Source organism: Vanrija albida (assembly GCF_041260175.1).
Source record: "Vanrija albida strain AlHP1 chromosome Unknown contig_2, whole genome shotgun sequence".
Lineage (NCBI taxonomy): Eukaryota > Fungi > Basidiomycota > Tremellomycetes > Trichosporonales > Trichosporonaceae > Vanrija > Vanrija albida.
The window spans coordinates 2,543,372-2,563,174 of NW_027191421.1; the positions used below are offsets into that span (position 1 = coordinate 2,543,372).

A 19,803-nucleotide genomic window follows, 5' to 3' on the forward strand; every position below is an offset into this window, starting at 1 on the left:
ATCATCATCACTCTCCGCCTTCACAGAGTGTGCTCATCAACCACCTCACCACCACAACCACCACCACAATCGCCACAATGTCAGTGGCTACAAAGGCCCCCGTTCAGCTGGCCGGCGGCGGATTGAAGGTCAGTCAGCTGGCTTCCATAGGGGTCGCAGCAGCTAACGGCAACAGACCTACTACCGCAACAAGATCGAGGCCGCCGAGCACGAGATCACCAAGAAGACGCAGAACCTGCGGCGACTCGAGGCGCAGCGTAATGCGCTCAACACACGAGGTGCGTCGGCACCAGCGGCGCCGTGCTGACATTCAGTCCGCCTCCTGCGCGAGGAGCTCCAGGTGCTCCAGGAGCCGGGAAGCTACGTCGGCGAGGTGATCAAGGTCATGGGCAAGAAGAAAGTCCTCGTCAAGGTCCAGCCCGAGGGCAAATACGTTGTCGACTTCTCGCCCGACATTCCCATCTCGTCGCTCACGCCCAACCTCCGAGTAGCGCTGCGTGCCGACTCGTACCTGCTCCACTCGATCCTGCCCAACAAGGTCGACCCGCTCGTGTCGCTCATGATGGTCGAGAAGGTGCCTGACTCGACGTACGAGATGGTCGGTGGTCTCGACAAGCAGATCAAGGAGATCAAGGAGGTGATCGAGCTGCCCGTCAAGCACCCGGAACTGTTCGAGTCGCTCGGTATCGCCCAGCCCAAGGGCGTGCTGCTCTACGGACCCCCCGGTACCGGCAAGACGCTGCTCGCTCGTGCCGTCGCGCACCACACCGACTGTCGCTTTATCCGTGTCTCGGGTTCCGAGCTCGTGCAGAAGTACATTGGTGAGGGTTCGCGTATGGTTCGTGAGCTCTTCGTCATGGCGCGTGAGCACGCTCCGTCCATCATCTTCATGGACGAGATCGACTCTATCGGTTCGTCGCGTGGCGGCGAGGGCGGCGGCGGCGGCGACTCGGAGGTTCAGCGTACCATGATGGAGCTTCTCAACCAGCTCGACGGTTTCGAGCCATCCAAGAACATCAAGGTGAGCGCTGCGCCCGCTGACACAAACTGACGTTTTAGGTCATCATGGCGACCAACCGTATCGACATTCTCGACTCTGCGCTGTTGCGACCTGGACGTATCGACCGCAAGATCGAGTTCCCGCCACCCAACCCCGAGGCGCGTATCACGATTCTCAAGATTCACTCGCGCAAGATGTCGCTGCAGCGTGGTATCAACTTCCGCTCGCTCGCCGAGAAGATGGGCAACTGCTCTGGCGCCGAAGTGCGCGGTATCTGCACCGAGGCGGGCATGTACGCGCTCCGAGAAAGGCGACAGTACGTTGGCCAGGAGGACTTTGAGATGGCTGTGGCCAAGGTCCTCAAGCGCAACGCCGAGGGCAACACGAGTGTCAACAAGCTCTTCAGCTAGATGGGTGATGAAGTGTGTAGTAGTACATTGAGCATTTGTTCCATGCATTGGTATGACATGGTCTATGAGGTGTGATTGCGTTCGTTGCCTAGATGTGGATGGGGTTTGAGCTGCCGCTCTTCCATGGCTGGCCAAAGTAGAGCTCGAGTGCGGTGCGTGCAATGTTGAAGCCGAGGAGGCTGAGGAGGTAGCCTCCGAAGAGGGGGAGGAGGGCAGCGAGGATGATCTCGCTGCGGGCGACGAAGGGCAGGGCCTGGTATCCGAGGTAGCTGGTGTAGATGTACTGGAGCCCTGCGATGAGGAAGAGGGTGTTGCCGAGGAGGAGGCAGACCCAGTTATCCCGCACGACGAGCGGGGCGAGGGGGAGGAGGGCGACGTACGTTGTCAAGAAGGCGGGGAAGAACGAGTTGACGGCGACGTCGAACGCGTACGTGAACTCTACGCGGTTCTCCGTCACGCCGTACGACGTGCCGGGGGCGAGGAGGAGGCGGTTCGCGATGAGCCAAAAGACGAGGGCGACGAGCAGCGAGCCGAGGATGAAGTCGCGCAGCACCATGCGGAGCACGAGCGCGACCGCGCCGGCCCAGCTCGCGCCGTACACGAAGGCCCAGACCCCGGCCGTGACGGTGAGACACGCGGCGATGAGGAGGAGCATGGCGGGGTCGTCGCGCGCCCAGACGTTCTTCGTCTGCTTGCTGCGGCGGGCATTAGCGCGGGCTCGCTCCCCAGGCCCAGGGCCAGACCCACTGGTGATATGTCTGCTTGTACACGCGGCGCGGGGCGACGACGAGGTACGTGAGCTGCCAGAAGGCGAGCTCAAAGTCCTGCGGGGGTCAGCCTCGTCGGCAGGGAGCAGGGGGGGACTTGCCATGCTCTTAAACTTTGTCAGGCGCCGCAGCACGAGCGGCAGCCCGCCGCGCCGCGGGGCCGGCTCGTCGAAGACGAGCCCCGACGGCCCGGGGCTCGACGTCGGCAGCAGGGGCGCCATGGGTGATCGGGGGCGGAGGCGAATGGCCGTCACTGTGGGCGTGGGGGGAGGAGGGAGGGATGGGTGGGAGCGGGGGCGTGGGCGGGCTGGGATCGGATTGAATCAGGTGGCGGGTCGCTGTGGGCGGGGTGGGCTCGGCTCGGTCTGGCGGCGGCGTGTAGGTGGTTGCGACTAGTTGTCGCGGCTTGCAACTTGTGAGATGCCCAGTGCGGCGGCGACGAGATGGAGAGCGCCAGACGTCAGCGTGCCGCGTGCAGCGTGCTGAGCGCGTGGGGCGCCACGTGGCGAATGACTTGGGATTTCGGGCAAGCTCTTGTCTCGCTGCCGCCGCCGAGTGATACGCGGGCCGACGAGGTCTCTCTTCTGCGGGAATGGGCGATGCATGCGCGCTCAGTCAAGGCGGGAGAGCGGCGCGGGGCATGCAGCGGGCAGAGGGTGGCGAGGCGGCGGCAGCGCCATGGCCAGCGCCATCAGCCATCAGGTACGAGATGTGCGGCGAGATACGGAGCCGTGGCAATCGCACAAACTCGCATCTTTCCTCCGCCGTCGTCAGTCGGTTGCCATGCCCGTCTCCCTCCCCCCGTGCATGCCTCCCTCCTGGTGGCGTGGGAGGCGGCGGCAGCACAACGGCACACATGCACCGCTGCGCGCTGCGATTTGTCGGAGCGAGCACGGGCTGCACGACGTTGCATCATGCCTGCGCGCGGCCGCAGCGACCCCAGAACGACGCCGGCCGGGCTATAAATCGCTGGCCGCCTGCGTATCTCGCGCTGCCCAACTTTCCAACCACCAACAAACAGCCATGCCTGATTCTACTATCGAGTTTGCGTCGTACATTGTCGAGCGGCTCAAGCAGACCGGCGTGAAGCAGGTGCGTGGGGCGTGGGGCCGTCGCCGCCCGCCACACTCGTTCGCCAGGCAGCAGCTCACGCCGCCCCCAGGTCTTCGGCGTGCCGGGCGACTACAACCTCGAGTTCCTCGACTACATTGAGAAGGACGCGCAGCTGGCGTGGGTCGGCAACGCCAACGAGCTCAACGCGGTGGGTGTTGTGGGGTCGGGGTGGTGTGGGAGGGTTCACGTGCCCGGATGCCGCCGGCATCGGCCGACGCACCGGCGCACCGGCGTCATGGCCCCAGAATACCGTCGCCCGCCACTCGCAGCAGCACTGACGCAACTGACCTCACCCAGGCCTACGCCGCAGACGGGTACGCGCGCGTCAAGGGCGGGCTCGCGGTGCTCGTCACGACGTTTGGGGTCGGCGAGCTCTCTGCGCTGTGGTGAGCTATGATGTCATACGCCGGCCGCACAGACTGACCCACCCCGCAGCGGCGTGGCAGGCAGCCTGTCCGAGCGCCTGCCGGTGCTGCACATTGTCGGTGCGCCGAGCACGCGCATGCAGGTGAGTAGCGGTTGGGGTATGGCTGACGACACCGCAGCGCGAGCGCGCGCTCCTGCACCACACGCTCAACACGCCGAGCTCGTTCAGCGCCTTCAGCGACATGAGCAAGCAGCTCAGCTGCTCCATGGCGCTGCTCAACCAGATCGCGCCGGACACGCCGAATGCGTACGCCGAGGCGTTTGACGAGACGCTGCGCCAGTGCCTGACGCAGTGCCGCCCGGGGTACGTCGAGCTGCCGATGGACGCGGTGAGGGCCGTCGTGTCGTCGCGCGGGCTCCAGCTGCCCCTCGTAAGTGGCACTTGCGCCGGGCTCGGCCCAGCCCGGCTCGCTCCGCTCGCCGCTCGCTGCTGACCGCCAGCCCGAACCCCACGCCGCGCCCTCGCTCGACGCCCTGCGCCAGATCACACCGCCCGGCACGCCGTCCCCCATCAACAAGCTGTACAAGGACCTGGGCTACTTCCCGCCCAAGCCCGACAGCGTGACCGAGCACGTCGTGGCGCTCATCACGCGCCTGTACGCCAAGGCCCAGCGCCCCGTCGTGCTCGTCGACGCGTGCGCCGCGCGCTTCGGCATGGGCCCGGTGATCCGGCACCTCGTCGAGGCGTGTGGCATCCGGTTCTTCACGAGTGAGTCCGCCGACAATACAGCACTGACGGCCCCAGCCCCAATGGGCAAGGCCATCCTCGACGAGCACCACCCCCTCTACGGCGGCTGCTACGCCGGCCGCAACTCGCTCGCGCCCGTGCGCGACGAGGTCGAGGCGTCCGATTTTGTGCTCTACGTCGGCTCGCTCAAGTCCGACTTCAATTCGGGCTCCTTCTCCGTGCACATCAGCGACGAGCACGCCGTCAAGCTGCACAGCTACACCACGCAGGTGGGCTACGCCCAGTTCCCGACCACCGACATCCGGCACGTGCTCCCGCTGCTCGTGGGCGCGCTCGAGGCGGCCACGAGCGCGCGCACGCCGACGCGGGGCGAGAGCCTGCAGGAGAAGATGAAGCAGGGGCGCGTCGCGACGCTCGTGGACCAGCCAGACGGCGACGACATCGTGCACAAGTGGCTGTGGCCGCGCGTCGGCTCGTGGTTCGCCGACAATGGTGGGTCTCGGCACGGGCACAACTGACGGCCCAGACATCATCATCACCGAGACCGGCACGTCGAGCTTCGGCCTGCTGCCCGTCCCGCTGCCCAGCCACGCGAGCTACCACGCCCAAGTGCTCTGGGGCAGCATCGGGTGGAGCGTGGGCGCGACGCTCGGCGCCGCCCTCGCGGCCGAGGAGGACGCCGACAAGCGCCGCACCGTCCTCTTCGTGGGCGACGGCTCGCTCCAGCTCGTGCGTGCGTCATGAGGCCAGGCTGACGCCACAGACGGTGCAGGAGATCGGGACCATGGTGCGCCGCGGGCTGCACCCGTACCTCTTTGTGCTCAACAACGATGGGTACGAGATCGAGCGCCAGAGTGAGTTGTGCCTCCTGCTACGCCCGCTCGCTTGCTCACACCTGCCCCAGTCCACGGCCAGACGGCAGAGTACAACAACATCCAGCGCTACGACCACCAGCTCCTCCTCCCCTTCCTCGCGGGCCGCAGCCCCGCCACGCCCTTCGAGTCCCACGTCGTCCGCACCCAGGCAGAGCTGCACGCCCTCCTCCTCGACGACAAGTTTAACGTCCCCGACCGCATCCGCCTCATCGAGCTCGTCATGCCAAAGGGCGACGCGCCCGAGGCACTCCTCCTCCAGGCCCGCCTCACGGCCGAGGCCAACAACGGGGGCCACTAGGCCGCGCCGCCGAAACCCTCACTCACCCTCAGCGCGTCAGTGCGACTGCAATTTAGTAAACATCCTTATCGTTATCCCAGCCCGGGCCGCATGGTTAACACAGCCCGGGCCCCCGACCCCGCTGTGCCTAGTTAGTACCATCAAGTACCACCCCATTCGATGAGCAAGATGCATGTGATCGGCGTAAACACAGCCCGCCCCGTCCGGCAGGGCGCACGAGAGACGTTGGAACTACAGTGCACGAGAATATGAGAGAGACGCGAGAGTAGTAGAAGTACGATGTTGAAGAACATTGTTTTGACACACAAGAGAAGAATGGGCGGCAAAAGGTGACGATGGCGTGGTGATTAGATGGCAATGGGTACGTGCGCTACAGACTGGCGCAACAGTTGTGGTGGTGAAGGGTATCGGTGTGAGTGTGAATAACGAGCATGTGTGTTGCTGGCTGCCGTCGACAAAATGCGTGCGATGAGGCGATTACGACGACGCAAAGGAATCGTCGGGTGGTTATGTCGTGCAGAATAGTCAATGGTCGTTGCCGCCGGCGTGCTTGGATGGTTGTTGTACACTGGTCGTCGGCATGGTTTCGTTATAGGTGCGTCCCAAGTGTGAAGTGGTGGGCGGCGCGGTGTTCTGGTAGTGGTCGGGTCGGTCGTTGACACCGAGTATGTGGATTGGGACAGGCCTATGCCTATGCGCAGCAGCCGAACCGACCCTTGCCCTTGGTTGCGTCCTTGTTCTTGGACGGGTCGGTCAGCATGACGCTGTTCTTTCTTCTGAGCGAGCGCTCGCGCTCAATCTTGTCCTTGCGCTCGACCAAGGCACTCGAGATGGAGCGGCACATGACCTCGACGCCCTCGCCCGTGAGCGAGCTGACCTCGCCGAGACGGATGCCCTCGATTTCGACGCCCCACTGGACCTCGTTTGGCGCAGCCTCGTTGTCGTCGTCATCGCTTCCGTACAGACGAGAGTCGCGACCAAGGCTGCCACCGCGAGCACGGCCGGTGCGAGGAAAGTTGGACGATTGCGAGAATGCAGAGGTGCTGGCAGTCGAGCGGTCGGCCGAGCCGCCTCGCACATTCGCACCAAACTCCTCAAGGGCGTCTGCTGCCCTGGGTCCCTCGCCCCGTCCCCACGCTCGGTTCGTGGTCCAGTCGTCACTGCGCTTGCGCGGAAGATCACTGCCCAGCATGGGCGAGCTCTCTGTCCGTGCACGCGTCGGGGAACGGAGCGTGGGCGAGCGCGCGCCCGACACGGGATTGGCCTCGGCTAACGATGCAAGGTTTGTGACGGCCTCGCTCACGCTCACAGTCCGGCCTAGTCCTAGGACACCCGAAATGGAGAACCGGTGGGACGAATTGTGGCGCGAGGTGGCGGTGGCGCCCGCATTGACGGTCGAAGCGACGGCCGTCTCCGTCGTCGTAGCAAATGTTGGCAGTGCCATCTCTGGCGTCTGCAGGGCGTGAAAAGACACGCGTTGCTGGCGCCGGGGAAGAGGATGCGTCCGGTCGATTGGAGACGTCGAGGCCGAACCCGACGAAGTCAGGCTGGCAGGAAAGTGGACTGTTGGCACTGGGGTCGGTGCCACAAGGGTCGGTGCGGCGGTCGAGGCCTGAGATGACGCGGGCGAGTGATCGAAATCGGCGAAATCGGACACACTGGCCATGAGCGACGCGAGGCCGTGCATAGAGTGAGGTCTGGTGCGAGGCGGCGACGCGCCGATTGACGAATCGGTTCTCGCCCGCGTCGAGGTGCTTCGGAACAGACTGCGGCCCGTTGGCGAAAGCACCTCTGACAGCCCTTCAGGCTCTGGTGGTGGCGGTTTCAGCCAGGTCCGAATGGTCCTGCGAGCCTCTCCAAAGCTGATGATAGAGTTAGCTCTGAAACACTAACACGAAGCTCCTTGGGCTCAGACTCACGTTACTGCCCTTTGGCGCTCGAGGTCAATCTTGGCACCAACAACATAGATGAGCATGTCCTTGGACGCCTTGCCGCCTAGCTCCTCGAGCCAAGAGCGGACGTCCTGAAAGCTCTTTCGGTCGGTGATGTCGTAAACCAGGATGCACACATGAGCCCCACGATAGTATATTGGCGCCATCGATCGGAATCGCTCCTGGCCGGCAGTGTCCCAGATCTGCAGCTTGACAGGGACGCCATTGTGCACGAGCTTTCGCTTGTACAGCGAGCCGTCGAGTGATGCAGGGGCCGGGATGGCGGAGAAGGACCCTGTTGTAAGACGGAGGATGAGCGACGTCTTGCCGACGCCCTGCGATCCTAGAAGAACGACCTTTGCTTCAAGCCCATCAGGGCCTCCGTAGTCGAGATCGGTGTCCACGTCGGATGAGGTTCCGGGGAAGACACGCGGTGGGGTAGACGCCTCGACGCCTAGCCTGCGCAGGTCACGGCGAGCAGTTGCCGATGGGTGCTCGTTCGCAATGGTGGGGTAGCGGATGAGCTTTGCTCCACCCGTCGATCGTAAGCGAGTGCGCGAATCGGCGCTCCGGCTCTCTTGCATGCGAACGGAAGCTGGACCTGCGGTACCACTGGTGGCCATTGTGGAGCGGCGTTGTGCTCGTGGTCTCTCCTGGTCACGGTCTCGGTCGATACGGCTCTGCTGCCTTGCCCGGGTGGTCGACGCTCGACTGAGAACGGGCTGTGTCTCGGAGCGAGTGAGGCCTCCTTGTCCACCCTTTGGCGGAGAAGGGGAGCGCTGGTTGTCGGCGATGGGGACGTTTGTATCAATCACCGTTGGTCCACCTCGTCCGCTGGTGCTCTCGTTTGTGCTCGGTGATGACGAGCTCGAAGCAGGCGAGGTGCCGAGATCGAGGTTCTCGTACACGTACCGCGGCGCGTCGTCTGCTGGGGGTGCGATGGGGACCATCTGGACGGGGAAGAGCACCTTGCCTGTTGGCGGAGAAGGATCGGGCGTCGGGGGCATGGAAGCTTTGACGACCACGTCCGGTGGCGTCAGCCTCTGAGGACGAGGTTGAGCCAGCGATGGGCCGGTCGACGAGCCTGCGGCCTGAACTGGGAACGGGTGCGGTGGTGATGATTGGAAGCCTGGGAAGGCAGCTGCGCGCTCCTGTTGGCGTGGAGTGGCGAGTGCTGATGATGGGCCAGAAGGCACAGGGTACGAGTCTGGTTCGCGTGATGGCGGGAGGACAGGCGGAGTGACTACCATCATGGCTGCTACCGGCGTTTGCTTTGATAACTAGGCCGAGGAGGGTGTAGAGCCGCCGCACAGTCGGTCGCGGGGGGGGGGGGGAGAGGGTGGGTCGCTGCTGTTGCTTCACAGAATGGGCAGATGAGCAAAACGACGAGACGAGGGGGGGTGAAGAGTTTTGCGTGCAGTTTGCGGGTCGCGCGCGCGTGGTCTGGCTGTGTAGGTCCAAGCGTCAGTGTCGCGGTCGGTCGGTTGTCCAAAGTCAGGGGGGGAACGCGACCAAAGGAAACGGCACACAGACGGCTCCCCTCGAGGCCGAACAGGTCTGAGCGCCGTATACGGCAAGGCAAGGCAAGGGGGAGGACTGTGCACAGTGGCAAGAGGCAATTGGGCCGAAGGAGCAATGTACGCACCAGCAATCAATGTGGCAATCGTATTGCGGGGCAGACGACGTGTTGCAATGCGATGACGCAGACGTTGTGGGGAAAGGGGGAGACTGCGTACGTGATGGTGGGTGGTCGTGTTGGCTAGAGAGTCGAGTTGGGCGACGCTCAGCTTGTAGAGATTGCTTGAGGCTAAATTTGGAGGGATTTTGATGTCTTGGCCGGATGCGGCGAGAGTGGGCCTGCCACTACTGCAAGACGGGGATCGGGCGCGAGATGGGGGTGGGCGGGTGAGATAACTGAATTGTCAACACGAGTGGGAGGAAGAAGTCGTCGAAGTAGACGTGCGCACTGCTGCTGCTGCTGCTGCTGCTGCTGCTGCTGTTTGCTTGTCTACGCGTCTGCTCGTACTGGTGCGGGCAGACTGTTCGCCCTGGACGCCGCTGACGCCCTGGCGCTAGCTCGGAGCAGACGGATTGGGCAGTCCGCGTCGGCGGATGGGTGCGATGGGCCGGCGACGGCGATGGAGAGGGAGACGGTGGGAGAGACGAGCAACAGTGTGCCGTGCACATCTGTCGGGAGCACACTCACCTGCAATGTCGAGCCGATAGACGGCTGCGGGGAATCTAGTCGGTGGCGGGGGCGGAATGGACTCGAGCAAGGCTGATGGGGGTCCAGTCGTCTCTCTCTACGCACTCGTCCTGTCGTCGTCACTGGCGTCCTTTGCGGCGGTATGCAGCGTGTGTATCGTGTGGAGCGACGTGCGAGGCCGAGACAAGGCTAGCAGTGTGACGGCGGACGGTAGCACAGTGACGCTCGCTCGTAGGCGGGACGGACAAAAGATTTGGTTGGGGGAAGGGGGGATGGGATGGTTGGTGGGAACAGCCTGGGACGGGGGGGAATACACAGCTGTCGTTGGGCCGAGCGAGCGAGTGATGGAGCCGTCGGAGCGAGCGAGCGGGCGGCGAGTGTGAGAGCGAGCGAACGAGCGAGGGGGCGAGCTAACGACGAGCCGTCGCCCTTGTCGATTGTCCGACGCCGTAGCCAGCCAACGGGGTGTTTGTCACTGTAGCCTCGGCGGCAGCAGCGAGCGCAATGTAATTTTCTCCCGGCCCGGGTTGCGCACGACTCTTTGAGCAGCGGCGGGTGTCGCGCGCTGTCGTCTGCCGGACAGGGTGGGGGGGACGGGGAGGGGGGATGTGTGATGCAAGTGGTGTGTGGGTGTGTGGGTCGATGTTGTGTGTGTGTGTGTCAAACTGTTGCAATTGAGTGACTGCGCGCGGTGTGCGGCGGCGGCGGCGACCCACGACGCACGGCGAGCGAGTTCCGATTCGTGCTACCAGGCCAAGTTTGTTTAGCAGAGGGAAGACACTCAGGGTCGACCAGGCTATGTGCCTCTGACCCGCGATCGTTACAGGATAGTGGAGGCGGGGAACCGTCAAGTCGTCAAGTCGCAGTCGTTCCGTCGTCGTTCGTCAGTCGTCAGTCGTCGGTCGGTCGTGGATGAGAAAGAGATGACAAGAGGTAGCGATGCGTGCCGATTCCCACAAGTGAACACGAGCTAGTGCTTGCCCCGCAACGATCCAGCAAGCCCCGCCGCACCAAACATGTCGCATGGGACGGGCGAGCTGACGTCTGTCGTGCTCTCGCGCGCGCGGCGGGCGGTGCTGCACCAGCACCAGCTCGAGCTCGGCTCGCACATGCATCGTCAAGGTACGTATCCACAGGGGGGGCTGATGTTTCGGGCGCGCGCAGTACATATGTCGAGACGAGCGAGATCACATGGAGGGGGGGTACGGGCTATGGCCAGCAAACACCTGCTAGGGGACGCCGTGTCAAGTGTGGCAAAAGACTGGTGGCCCGCCCCTGAATCGTGCCGCCCCCAGGAACGGGCATGGCACCCACACCAAAGACGCAAAGGACGCGCTGGCTGGCACGAGTGAAATCAAACACGCCACCGCAACCCCTCGTCCCTCTCCTCCTCTGCCCGCAAAATGTCACAAAAGTCAACGGGGCGAAAGAAAATACCCGCGTGCACAGCCTTACAGCATCACTTGAACACCTGCGGGCCCCCACCTCCTGACATTGGCTTGCCCACTAGACTGCTACTACTGCACCCCCCGCAGTCGTCATCATCCATCCTCCATCAATCAGCTGCCCGCAGACAACGTTGACCGACCGACGGCACATGCGGCGGCACGGCACACTTGGCACAATGCCGCGGAATGCAACACCCACCACTGCACAAAGAATCCACCGACCTCGTCTCCACTCCACTCTGTCCCTCCCGGCTATCTGCCGGCCAACAAGGCACAAAGACATCAGCTGGCATTCAATCATTAACAGCTAAAACAGCACACAATGCCCTAATTCAGCCCTCCAAAGCGCCCAACAACGGCGCTCTCCTCTCTCCCTCTACTCGTCACCAATGTCGCTAAGTTCAGACTCGGTGTCGGTCTTTGCCACCACTGGCTTGGCAGTAGCGGCACGTTTTCCCTTGCCCTTCCTTGCAACGGCACGCTTAGCCTTGGTCTGCGCAGGGTTCAGCATTCCAATCTCACGGCTTCCTGAATCCACTGCCTTGCTCTGCACTTGCAACTCACCTTGGCACTACGCCGCCCACCGCGCCCCATGACGACATCCCCGTCTTCGTCGGCAGCCTCCTCGTCGTCGTCTTCGTCCTCGGACGTCGCGCGGCTAGCCCCGTCTTCGGCTTCGCTGTCACTCAATTCACTCTCCTCCTCGTCCTCGTCCGCCTCGTCGTTCGTCTTGGTCGACGACCGTCGCTTTTTGCGAGGCACCTTGGCGCCATTCGTACCGTTCCTGGATCGCTTGCGGCCTTCGCTGGCCCCAGGCGCTGCGCGTCGCTGAGATCCATCAGTAACGTGATCCAACTGTAACCGCCGCGGCTAATGACTCACACTTGAACTAGCGCCGGCAGACGACTTGCGACTGGCATTCTTGGCCCATGTGACTACTGCCTCGCTCAGATACGAGCCTCGGGACACTTGCTGCGCAATTTGTGGGGAAGGCAGGTTGTGGAAGATGTCGCTCGGCAGTCTAATCTTGCCAGGGAACAGCGGTAGTGGCCATTGGTGATGGTGTGCCCGTCCACGAATCAAGATTTGCGTCATCTCACTCAACTTCCACAGGTTCTGTGGCGTTAGTGGCCGTCTCGGACAAACACTCACAATGCTTGGGGAAAGCGCCGCCTCCCGCTCCCACTCCAACCCGTCATCAGAGCCTGCCGTGGCGCGCTGGTTCGCAGCCTCGGCGAATAGTCTCAACTTGTCATCGTCAATGTCCTCGCCGATGACACAGACAGTCTTGAGCTTGCTCGCAATGGTGAATAGCAGTGAGACATTGTCCCGTCTCGCCACGCAGTCGAGGAACATGTCGATGAACTGTCCCGTCATTCTCAATCCAGCCTCGTTATCCTCGTCGGGGTGCAGAGATGGATGTCCTGCCAGCAATCTCAACAGACGGGCCAGCGGCATCTCGACACGGTCAATTCGGATGTCGGCGGCAAGACTAGCGCAGTTGCGAACGATCCCCAACATTATGCCTCGTCCCTGTGATCGTTGTTTAGCGTGCATTCCAACCCCAAAGGTCCACTCACAAGCGCAACGTTCTCTGGCTCCGGATCGGCCGCCACAAGGACGGGAAGCACATTCCACTTGGGCATAAGACGTTGCGGGCGGAGTACGTCGGCAAGCTTTCGAAGCATGCCGTTGCGAACCCCAAAGTTTTCGTCTTGCATGATCTCCGCAATGCTTGGGAACTCGTTCGAGATGGCCTTGTCAAAGGCGCGCACATGTGCCAGCTTGACAATACAGAAGGCAGCTCGCAAGCGCATGTGGCAGCGTGTACGTCCACTGTGGCGTCAGCCAGTGACACTGACAATGATCCACTTACCCTTCGTTCGAGTCATCGCTAACTCTGCCCTCGTTCTGGAGCACTTGAGACAAGAGGTTGAGGGTGGGTCCGATCAGCTCGACGGCATTGCGCTCACGACCCCAGCCAATAAGTCGGTGGGTGCATACGCGCATGCCGAGCAGCTTGGCGCGGTCAAGCGTGTCGAGCTCGTCTTCAGAAACCCATTGTCCGTCGTCATCCTCTTCTGATGTTGAAGGCCGCAGCATGACCTCGTTTAAGATGAAGGAGATGATCTCGGCCGTCTTGGTCTCAAAGGCCACGGGTGCTGAGAGAGCGAGCTCGCTGCTGGCCTTGAGCAGAGGCAGAATGGTTTCGTCGTCATTCTCCTGAAGACCGTCCCAGATGGACTGAGTGGGTCAGCTTACACCTGTCACACGATACCTACGTCCACGAGCTCGGTAGCAGCCAACTCCTCGCTGCAGTAGGCAATGAAACGCGCGGCAAACTTTGCTTGGCGCGGGGTACCAGACACAGCAAGCTTCTGAGCCCGCTCAAGAGTCTTCTTATCTGAAGGACCGGCGGACTTGTCCCACTTGGTGAGCGCGGCGATGCCCTGGAGGGCCACTTCCACGAGCTTGTCGTTCTTCTTGTCCAGGACGGCGATGGATAACTCGGAGACGTGGGTGTGGTACATCGGCGCGCACTCTTTGGCGATCAGGGCCAGGTAGCGAGCAGCCACGGTCTTGATCTGGACCGACCGCGGGCCTTCTGACTTCTGGAGACGCTTGAGGAGACCGGGAATGCTCGAGTGGTTGATGACGTTCCAAGCCGCGGCGTCAATCAGGGTCGAGAACGTCTCGAGGATGCTGGTGTGAGACTGCTCAATGCGGCGAAGCAGCTCATTCTTCGCCTTGACAATGGCGCGCAGGTCGGAGTCACGCGAGACGAGCGTCTTGAACAGCTTGTAGAGGCGGGGCTCGTTGGCATCGGCAAACTTCTCGAGGTCTTTGCGAGCCTTTTCGGGTTCGCCGTAGAGCTTGTCTAGGGGGGTTAGTTCGCGCAGCGGGATGGCTTCCGCGTACTCACGGCTGATCATGTCAATGACATAGTTGAGCCTGTCCTTGACACCGTCGGACGACTTCGACTCATTGATGCCGCCCTGCAGAGGTGGTCAGAGGGGTACAGTGACCGCTGCGCTCTCAACTCACGTTGTGGGCTTCACAGAGGTCGATGTAAGCGCCGTATGGCGAACCGCCGCTGGGCAGGTTAGAAGACAGTACGTTTGTCAAACCTACCGAGCATATCCAACAAGACCCGTCATAATATCGAGGCCTTTCAATGCGTTCTCGTCAAGGTCGCCGTCAGCCCTGCTGTCGAGTCCCTGCACAACGTGTCTAAGGGGCGTGTCGAGGTGCGACGCGACGAGGAGGAAGTGGTCTGCCCAGGCCTGCTCATCATCCGGCTTGGCGGGAAGCGGGAGAATGTGCGTCTTGAAACCAGAGACGATATGAGACCTGGGATTGTCAGTTCCGCACGCACTGTTGCGACTCACTTGAGCTCAGGCGTCGCATCCTTGCGGAACAGGACAAGGAGCATCTCGTATGGAATCCAGCCAAAGTGGGTGATTGCGTCCTCGCTCCCAGCCTCACTGCGGATACGTCAGAAACATCCAGTCAACTTCACGTACATCTCTGAGGACGCCAAGTGCCAGAGCCGTCCAAGGGCGCTGATCGCCTCGGTGTGCACCGATGCCCTCTTGTCGCTCATGCGGCCGGCAACAGCCTCGAGGAGACGAAGGCTGACATGGCGCAGAGCAGTCTCGTAGTCGACCGACCCAACCACCTTGCAGATGGCGGCTCGGACTTTCTCCTCCGAGTCTTGGATGCGGTCGACAAGGTCACCCTCGAGCTCTTCACGAGCGTTGGACTGCTGCTGGACCAGAATGCCACCGGCGGCCTCGACCCACGCGAGACGCACAGCGAGCGCCTTGTCCACCTTGCGCCCCAGCCATGCGCGCCATGTGGATGGGTATGCCCGGGCAATGTCGACAACTCCGTTCGCGACCACTGGCCTCTCCCCGAACATGATGCCGAGCGTCTCGGTCGACAGGCGGCGAAGGGGAACCTCGTCGGCTGCACGGAGGTTCTCTTCCAGTAACGGGATGACGTTTATCAAGACGGTGGGAGCGCTGCGGAAGATAGCGAGCAGGACTTTGTGCGAGTCTTGCAGGATGGTGATGTCTGATTGGGAGGGGTCGCGGCCGTGCTGCAGCTGGATTTCTGAGAAGTGCTGCTCCTGTCAGCAATGCCCTACAACCCGCTGTACCCACCGCATACACAGGCCTCTGCAGCTTGACGGCGCTCCTGTTGCAGACGTCCACGACAAGCTGCAACGACAAGTTGTCTGGTGTTGATCCGTGCGTTTCAAACTGGCTGAAGATGCTCTCCATGACGCCTGATGGGACCGACTCGGACTCGTTGAGCACCTCGGCCAGAATGCTGCTCAGGTGTCTGATGAGGTTCTTGCTCATGTCGGGCCTGACAACCTCCACAAACGATTCAAAGTACGTCGTGATCAGGTCGTCGGCGCCGGGCAGGTCGCAGATGAGGACAATGCTCTTGATGGTCGCCAGGCTGTCGAGGAGATACACATACTCGTTGTAGTAGGGAATCTCTGTGATGCGCCCGCCAGTGAGCGTGGTCTGAGTGTCGGCATTCGCGTTCGACTTTTTGCTCGGGGCGAGCGGACGCGTCGTGCTCGGCGTGTACTTGAGATTCTGGGTGATCTGGACGATGAAGAACTGGAAGATGTCGCGCAGCTCTTCCTCGCTGTACTCTGCGTCTGGGGCGTAGAGGCGGAGGATGTCGGCGAGGCAGCAGGCGGCGTATGCCTTGACTCCACGGCTGCGGTTGTCAGCGACGCGTATTGTTGTTGTTGTGACTCACTCCTTGTGGTGGAGGATGACGGGGTTAATGAGCTGCTGGCGCACCGAGTTCAAGCTCTTGATATCCGTGCCGTCCTGCTCGAGGACCTTGAGCGCGAGGTGCAGCGCCTCGATGTCAGCAGAGGGAAGGCGTCGCCGAGCGCACCTTGAGTCGCTTGAGGAGGCCGTCTGCGCCGGCGCCCTTGCCCGACTGGACGAGCTTTTCGTTGAAGTCGAGCTTTTTGAGCTTTGCCGCGCGTGGAGGCATATTGAGGGAGATGCGCGTCAGTCGCTCGGCGACTGGAGTGTGCGGAGTGAATAAGAGACGAGGATGCAGTGGCGACGACGAGGAAAAGAAGAAGGGGGAGGGAAGGTTGTTGTTAGAGAGAGAGAGAGAGTACTTCGAGGCGCGTGATGCAGCCCGGTCCAGTCATGCACCAGTCGATTGAGCCCGCCCCGCCTGGCTGCTCGCCCCAGACGCGTCGGCGGCGGCGGCGGTGGTCTGCGCTTCTGCCCTTAGCCTTGGACGCGCCGTCATTGCCTCGCCACCACAAACAAGGCCAATTTGCTTCCGCTGTTTGCCTCGTACGCGTCCAAGCCAGGCAGCCAGACAAGACAAGCCATGATGACGCCAGGCGATACAAAGCCCAGCACCAGCTTGATTAGCGACAACATTTCAGCTGCTCGACCCTACAACCCATGCTCTCCCTCACACCACGACAGGCAAGCATGCCACGGTCGTCCTCCCCCTTGAACCCCCACCGGTCGTCCAGCCCGCCAATGTCCTCACCCACGCCGGCGCCGCACGCGTCGCTACCCCTCCACTTCTCGTCGCCGACACGGCCCTCGTCCTCATCATCCCGCTCGCACTCGGCCCCGCGGCCCCTCTCGGCGAGATACACGCGGCCAACGGCGCCACGGCGCCCTTCAGGCGGCCTCTCGTCCCCGGCGGACCTGTTCGCCGACCCCGCCAGCGCGAGCCCCGCCGGCGCGACGCCGACCGAGACGGCCATGTGGAAGGACAAGCTCCAGCGGCGGATGCACGACCGGGCGCGGCGCAAGAAGGCGCACGACGCGGACATTGCGCGGCGGCGCGGGAGCGAGAGCGACGAGTATGTCGACGACGACGAGGCCGAGCGGCGCGCGCAGGAGGAGGACGAGGAGGTACGGTACTGGAGTAGCACGTGCGCTGACGCCAGATCTTCCGGCGCCTCATGGTGCTCCAGCGCAGGAGGGAGCAGCACGCCGCGCTCGTGTCGCACGAGGTCGAGACGGGCGGCTCGGACCCCAACCTGCCCGACTTTTGGGAGGACGAGCTCGAGGCGTTTGCCGCCGAGGAGCGCCGCCTCATCCGCCACCTCGACGAGGCCGAGTACGACTACCCCGTGCCAATACCCGAGGAGACGGAGGAGGAGCTGTGGGAGCTCGAGGCGAGCGCGGCGGAGGAGGCCGAGCGCGAGGCGGAGGAGATCGCCGTCGCGATGCGCGTGGAGGAGGAGATGCGGAGGAGAGCAGCAAATCCGCAGGTCCACGTTACCGACTACGACTCGATGGACCTCGACGAGGACTATTCAATGCATATTGACTAGGAGTGCGCTGTGACGCCGTGATGGTCCGTGTGGGTCATCATTGGTACCTGCTAGCTAGCTACTCTGCCCTAGGTGTTGGCACCGTTGGTGTCGTTGGGTTGGCGGGGCCGTCGGCGGTGGCAGTTGACGCCGCCGCCAGAGACGGCGCAGCGGGGCGCAACCAACTGGGGCGCGCGGGCAGAGCCGGGAAAGTGGGGGGCGGGGACGGAGACCTGCCGCTAGTCGCGATGAAAGCGACGACCTCGTTGAGGAGCGGACCCCCAAAGGGCTCGCCGTACGCGAGCTGGCTGGCGATGTACTGCGGCCCCGCGAGGACACGGCGGTGGGCCTCGGGGTAGCGGGCGCGGTGGGCGAGGATGAGATCGACGATGTTGACCACGACGACGTGGTGCGCGCTCGAGTGGTCGGGGAAGTGGCGCCTGAGGACGCGGAGGAGGTCCTCGGCGAACGAGGGGTGCTCGGGCTGCTCCTCGTGGGCGGGCTGCTCCTCGTGGGCGGGCGGCGGGCCGTGGGCAGGCGGCGGACCGCGCGCGGCGCCGAGGACGGCGTACGTGGTGGCCGAGGCTAGCTGGATTGTAGCTGCAGGGGTGAGCAGCACCTTCACACGCAGGACTCACCGTTGAGGACTAGGAAGGCGCTGCCCATCATGCTTGAAGTCGTCGAGAGTGAAGGAAGAAGGGATTGAGGTGGGTGAGAGTGAAGGAAGCAGGGACAATCAGTTTGACGCTGCCTTCTAGTGGCAGGAGGCCCACCTCGCGGCCATGTCTCAGAGGGCAGGCGGATGCGGCTCTGAAGCTCTGACTTGCCACCGCCTCGTCATTGCATCCCCCCCCCCCCCCAACGTGGTTCAATAGCATATGCATTCTGCGATGTGGTTTTGGAGGTGTGCGGGAGCTGCATGAGGAGACCAGTCCCGCGTCGTCAGAGGTCTGCGCTTAGTAGACCTTCTTCTTCTCGTCGACCGAGAAGCCGCCGGGGCCCATGTTGACGAGCAGGAGGAGGCCGCCGACAATCGACAGGGTCTGGAAGAAGTCGTACTTGAGGAAGTCGCGCTGGGGGTGGGCCGAGTGGACGCTCCAGAAGTTGTTGATGAGGACGTTGAAGACGCTCAGCAGGGTGACGAGGAACGAGGCGCTCCACTTGGCCTTGAAGCCGACAGCCACCATGACGCAGGCGATGAAACCAAAGATGGAGACGATGACACGGGCCGTGGTCCAGTTGCCCTGGACGATGAAGCCGATGAACAGGAAGACGAGGAGGACACGGCCGGCGAGCTGGAAGCTGCGGGGGGTTAGAGCAAGCCACGGGGCACACCGGGCGCCACTCACTACTTGCGGCGGTCGTTCTCCGAGATCGAGGGGAGACCGGCAAACAGCTTCTTCTTGCTCTGGAGCGAGTCGGAGAGGACCATGAGGAGGCCGCCGATAACGCTGAGGTTGCGGAGGAAGAAGGACAGGTCAAACAGCAGGCCGTAGCCGAGGCCCTGGAGGACGACGACGCCGAGGAGGGCGAGGACCGAGAACTCGGGGAAGCGCTTGGCAATGACGCCGTACGAGCCGCCGACCATGGCCTGGCATGTCAGTACGTGCTGGCGCCACCACGCCCCGAGCCCCAGGGCCTCCACCGACAATCACTCACAATGACGTTGATCAGGAGGAACAGGTGCGCGAGACCCCAGGGGATGCCGCGGTGCCTACAGTCAGTACGTCGTGCGTGGGGCGCGCGCTCACTTCTGGATGTACCACAGCTGGTCCGACCACTGGGTGAGGATGCGGAGGGCGTCTGCGGGGTCAGCTGTCCGTTTCCGGCACCGCACACCGCAACTCACCCTCGAGGAAAGTCACGACGATGAGGAAGCGCGCCAGGGCGGGGATGTACGGCCTAATGGGCTGGCCGTTAGTACCAACCCCCTAAACGGCGGCCCTCACCTGGGTGTACTGCTCGATCGCGTCCTCGATGGTGCTCGACACCTCCTGGATCTTGGCGATGAACTCGTTGTCCGAGGTGGGGCCGGTCGCCCGGCCACTGCCCGGCGTCGCGATCGGATCAGGCGTGTAGCCCTGGTTGAAGGGCGCCTGGCCGCGGTTCGGGTTGAGATGGATACGTTGAGACATTGTGGCGGAGGTGGCCACTGCGGTGTTGTTGCGTGGAGGTCTGGGCAGAGAGAAGGGCAGGCGAGGGGCTGTCGTGCCGGTAGGTATCGTATGTTGACGTGGAGGCGAGGCGAGAGCACTAGGCCGGCGGCGAGGTGTAGTTGCGAGATTGCACAATGGTGAGTGGGTGACTGAACTC

At 62.9% G+C, this 19,803-nt stretch overlaps 8 protein-coding genes across 8 annotated transcripts; 3 read left to right on the top strand and 5 right to left on the bottom strand.

Moving 5' to 3' along the window:
• Window positions 1-77: 77 nt before the first annotated feature.
• Window positions 78-1,410, top strand: RPT6 (26S proteasome regulatory subunit 8; the record flags this gene model as incomplete). Its single annotated transcript, XM_069351242.1, has 4 exons — window positions 78-128; window positions 176-278; window positions 315-1,021; window positions 1,060-1,410. 4 exons carry the CDS (start codon window positions 78-80, stop codon window positions 1,408-1,410), a joined length of 1,212 nt encoding a protein of 403 aa, XP_069211628.1.
• Window positions 1,411-1,498: 88 nt separating this feature from the next.
• Window positions 1,499-2,398, bottom strand: Q8F55_002651 (uncharacterized protein; the record flags this gene model as incomplete). Its single annotated transcript, XM_069351243.1, has 3 exons — window positions 1,499-2,105; window positions 2,158-2,234; window positions 2,279-2,398. 3 exons carry the CDS (start codon window positions 2,396-2,398, stop codon window positions 1,499-1,501), a joined length of 804 nt encoding a protein of 267 aa, XP_069211629.1.
• An 802-nt stretch (window positions 2,399-3,200) lies between these two features.
• Q8F55_002652 (uncharacterized protein) lies at window positions 3,201-5,577 on the top strand (the record flags this gene model as incomplete). Its single annotated transcript, XM_069351244.1, has 10 exons — window positions 3,201-3,269; window positions 3,340-3,438; window positions 3,588-3,676; window positions 3,726-3,798; window positions 3,836-4,087; window positions 4,158-4,425; window positions 4,462-4,896; window positions 4,931-5,133; window positions 5,168-5,258; window positions 5,309-5,577. 10 exons carry the CDS (start codon window positions 3,201-3,203, stop codon window positions 5,575-5,577), a joined length of 1,848 nt encoding a protein of 615 aa, XP_069211630.1.
• A 691-nt stretch (window positions 5,578-6,268) lies between these two features.
• Q8F55_002653 (uncharacterized protein) lies at window positions 6,269-8,761 on the bottom strand (the record flags this gene model as incomplete). Its single annotated transcript, XM_069351245.1, has 2 exons — window positions 6,269-7,439; window positions 7,497-8,761. The coding sequence occupies 2 exons, from the start codon at window positions 8,759-8,761 to the stop codon at window positions 6,269-6,271; spliced, it is 2,436 nt and encodes an 811-aa protein (XP_069211631.1).
• A 2,777-nt stretch (window positions 8,762-11,538) lies between these two features.
• Window positions 11,539-16,190, bottom strand: PDS5 (Sister chromatid cohesion protein pds5; the record flags this gene model as incomplete). Its single annotated transcript, XM_069351246.1, has 15 exons — window positions 11,539-11,655; window positions 11,727-11,990; window positions 12,045-12,278; window positions 12,315-12,695; window positions 12,743-12,998; window positions 13,039-13,406; window positions 13,445-14,040; window positions 14,086-14,158; window positions 14,208-14,256; window positions 14,295-14,513; window positions 14,552-14,647; window positions 14,687-15,288; window positions 15,329-15,902; window positions 15,945-16,051; window positions 16,089-16,190. 15 exons carry the CDS (start codon window positions 16,188-16,190, stop codon window positions 11,539-11,541), a joined length of 4,038 nt encoding a protein of 1,345 aa, XP_069211632.1.
• A 512-nt stretch (window positions 16,191-16,702) lies between these two features.
• Window positions 16,703-17,511, top strand: Q8F55_002655 (uncharacterized protein; the record flags this gene model as incomplete). Its single annotated transcript, XM_069351247.1, has 2 exons — window positions 16,703-17,086; window positions 17,122-17,511. The coding sequence occupies 2 exons, from the start codon at window positions 16,703-16,705 to the stop codon at window positions 17,509-17,511; spliced, it is 774 nt and encodes a 257-aa protein (XP_069211633.1).
• A 58-nt stretch (window positions 17,512-17,569) lies between these two features.
• Window positions 17,570-18,159, bottom strand: Q8F55_002656 (uncharacterized protein; the record flags this gene model as incomplete). The annotated part of the gene is made up of 2 exons (XM_069351248.1): window positions 17,570-18,090; window positions 18,129-18,159. The coding sequence occupies 2 exons, from the start codon at window positions 18,157-18,159 to the stop codon at window positions 17,570-17,572; spliced, it is 552 nt and encodes a 183-aa protein (XP_069211634.1).
• Window positions 18,160-18,446: 287 nt separating this feature from the next.
• Window positions 18,447-19,625, bottom strand: ERV29 (ER-derived vesicles protein erv29; the record flags this gene model as incomplete). The annotated part of the gene is made up of 6 exons (XM_069351249.1): window positions 18,447-18,792; window positions 18,840-19,081; window positions 19,150-19,204; window positions 19,242-19,293; window positions 19,340-19,400; window positions 19,440-19,625. 6 exons carry the CDS (start codon window positions 19,623-19,625, stop codon window positions 18,447-18,449), a joined length of 942 nt encoding a protein of 313 aa, XP_069211635.1.
• Window positions 19,626-19,803: the final 178 nt, after the last annotated feature.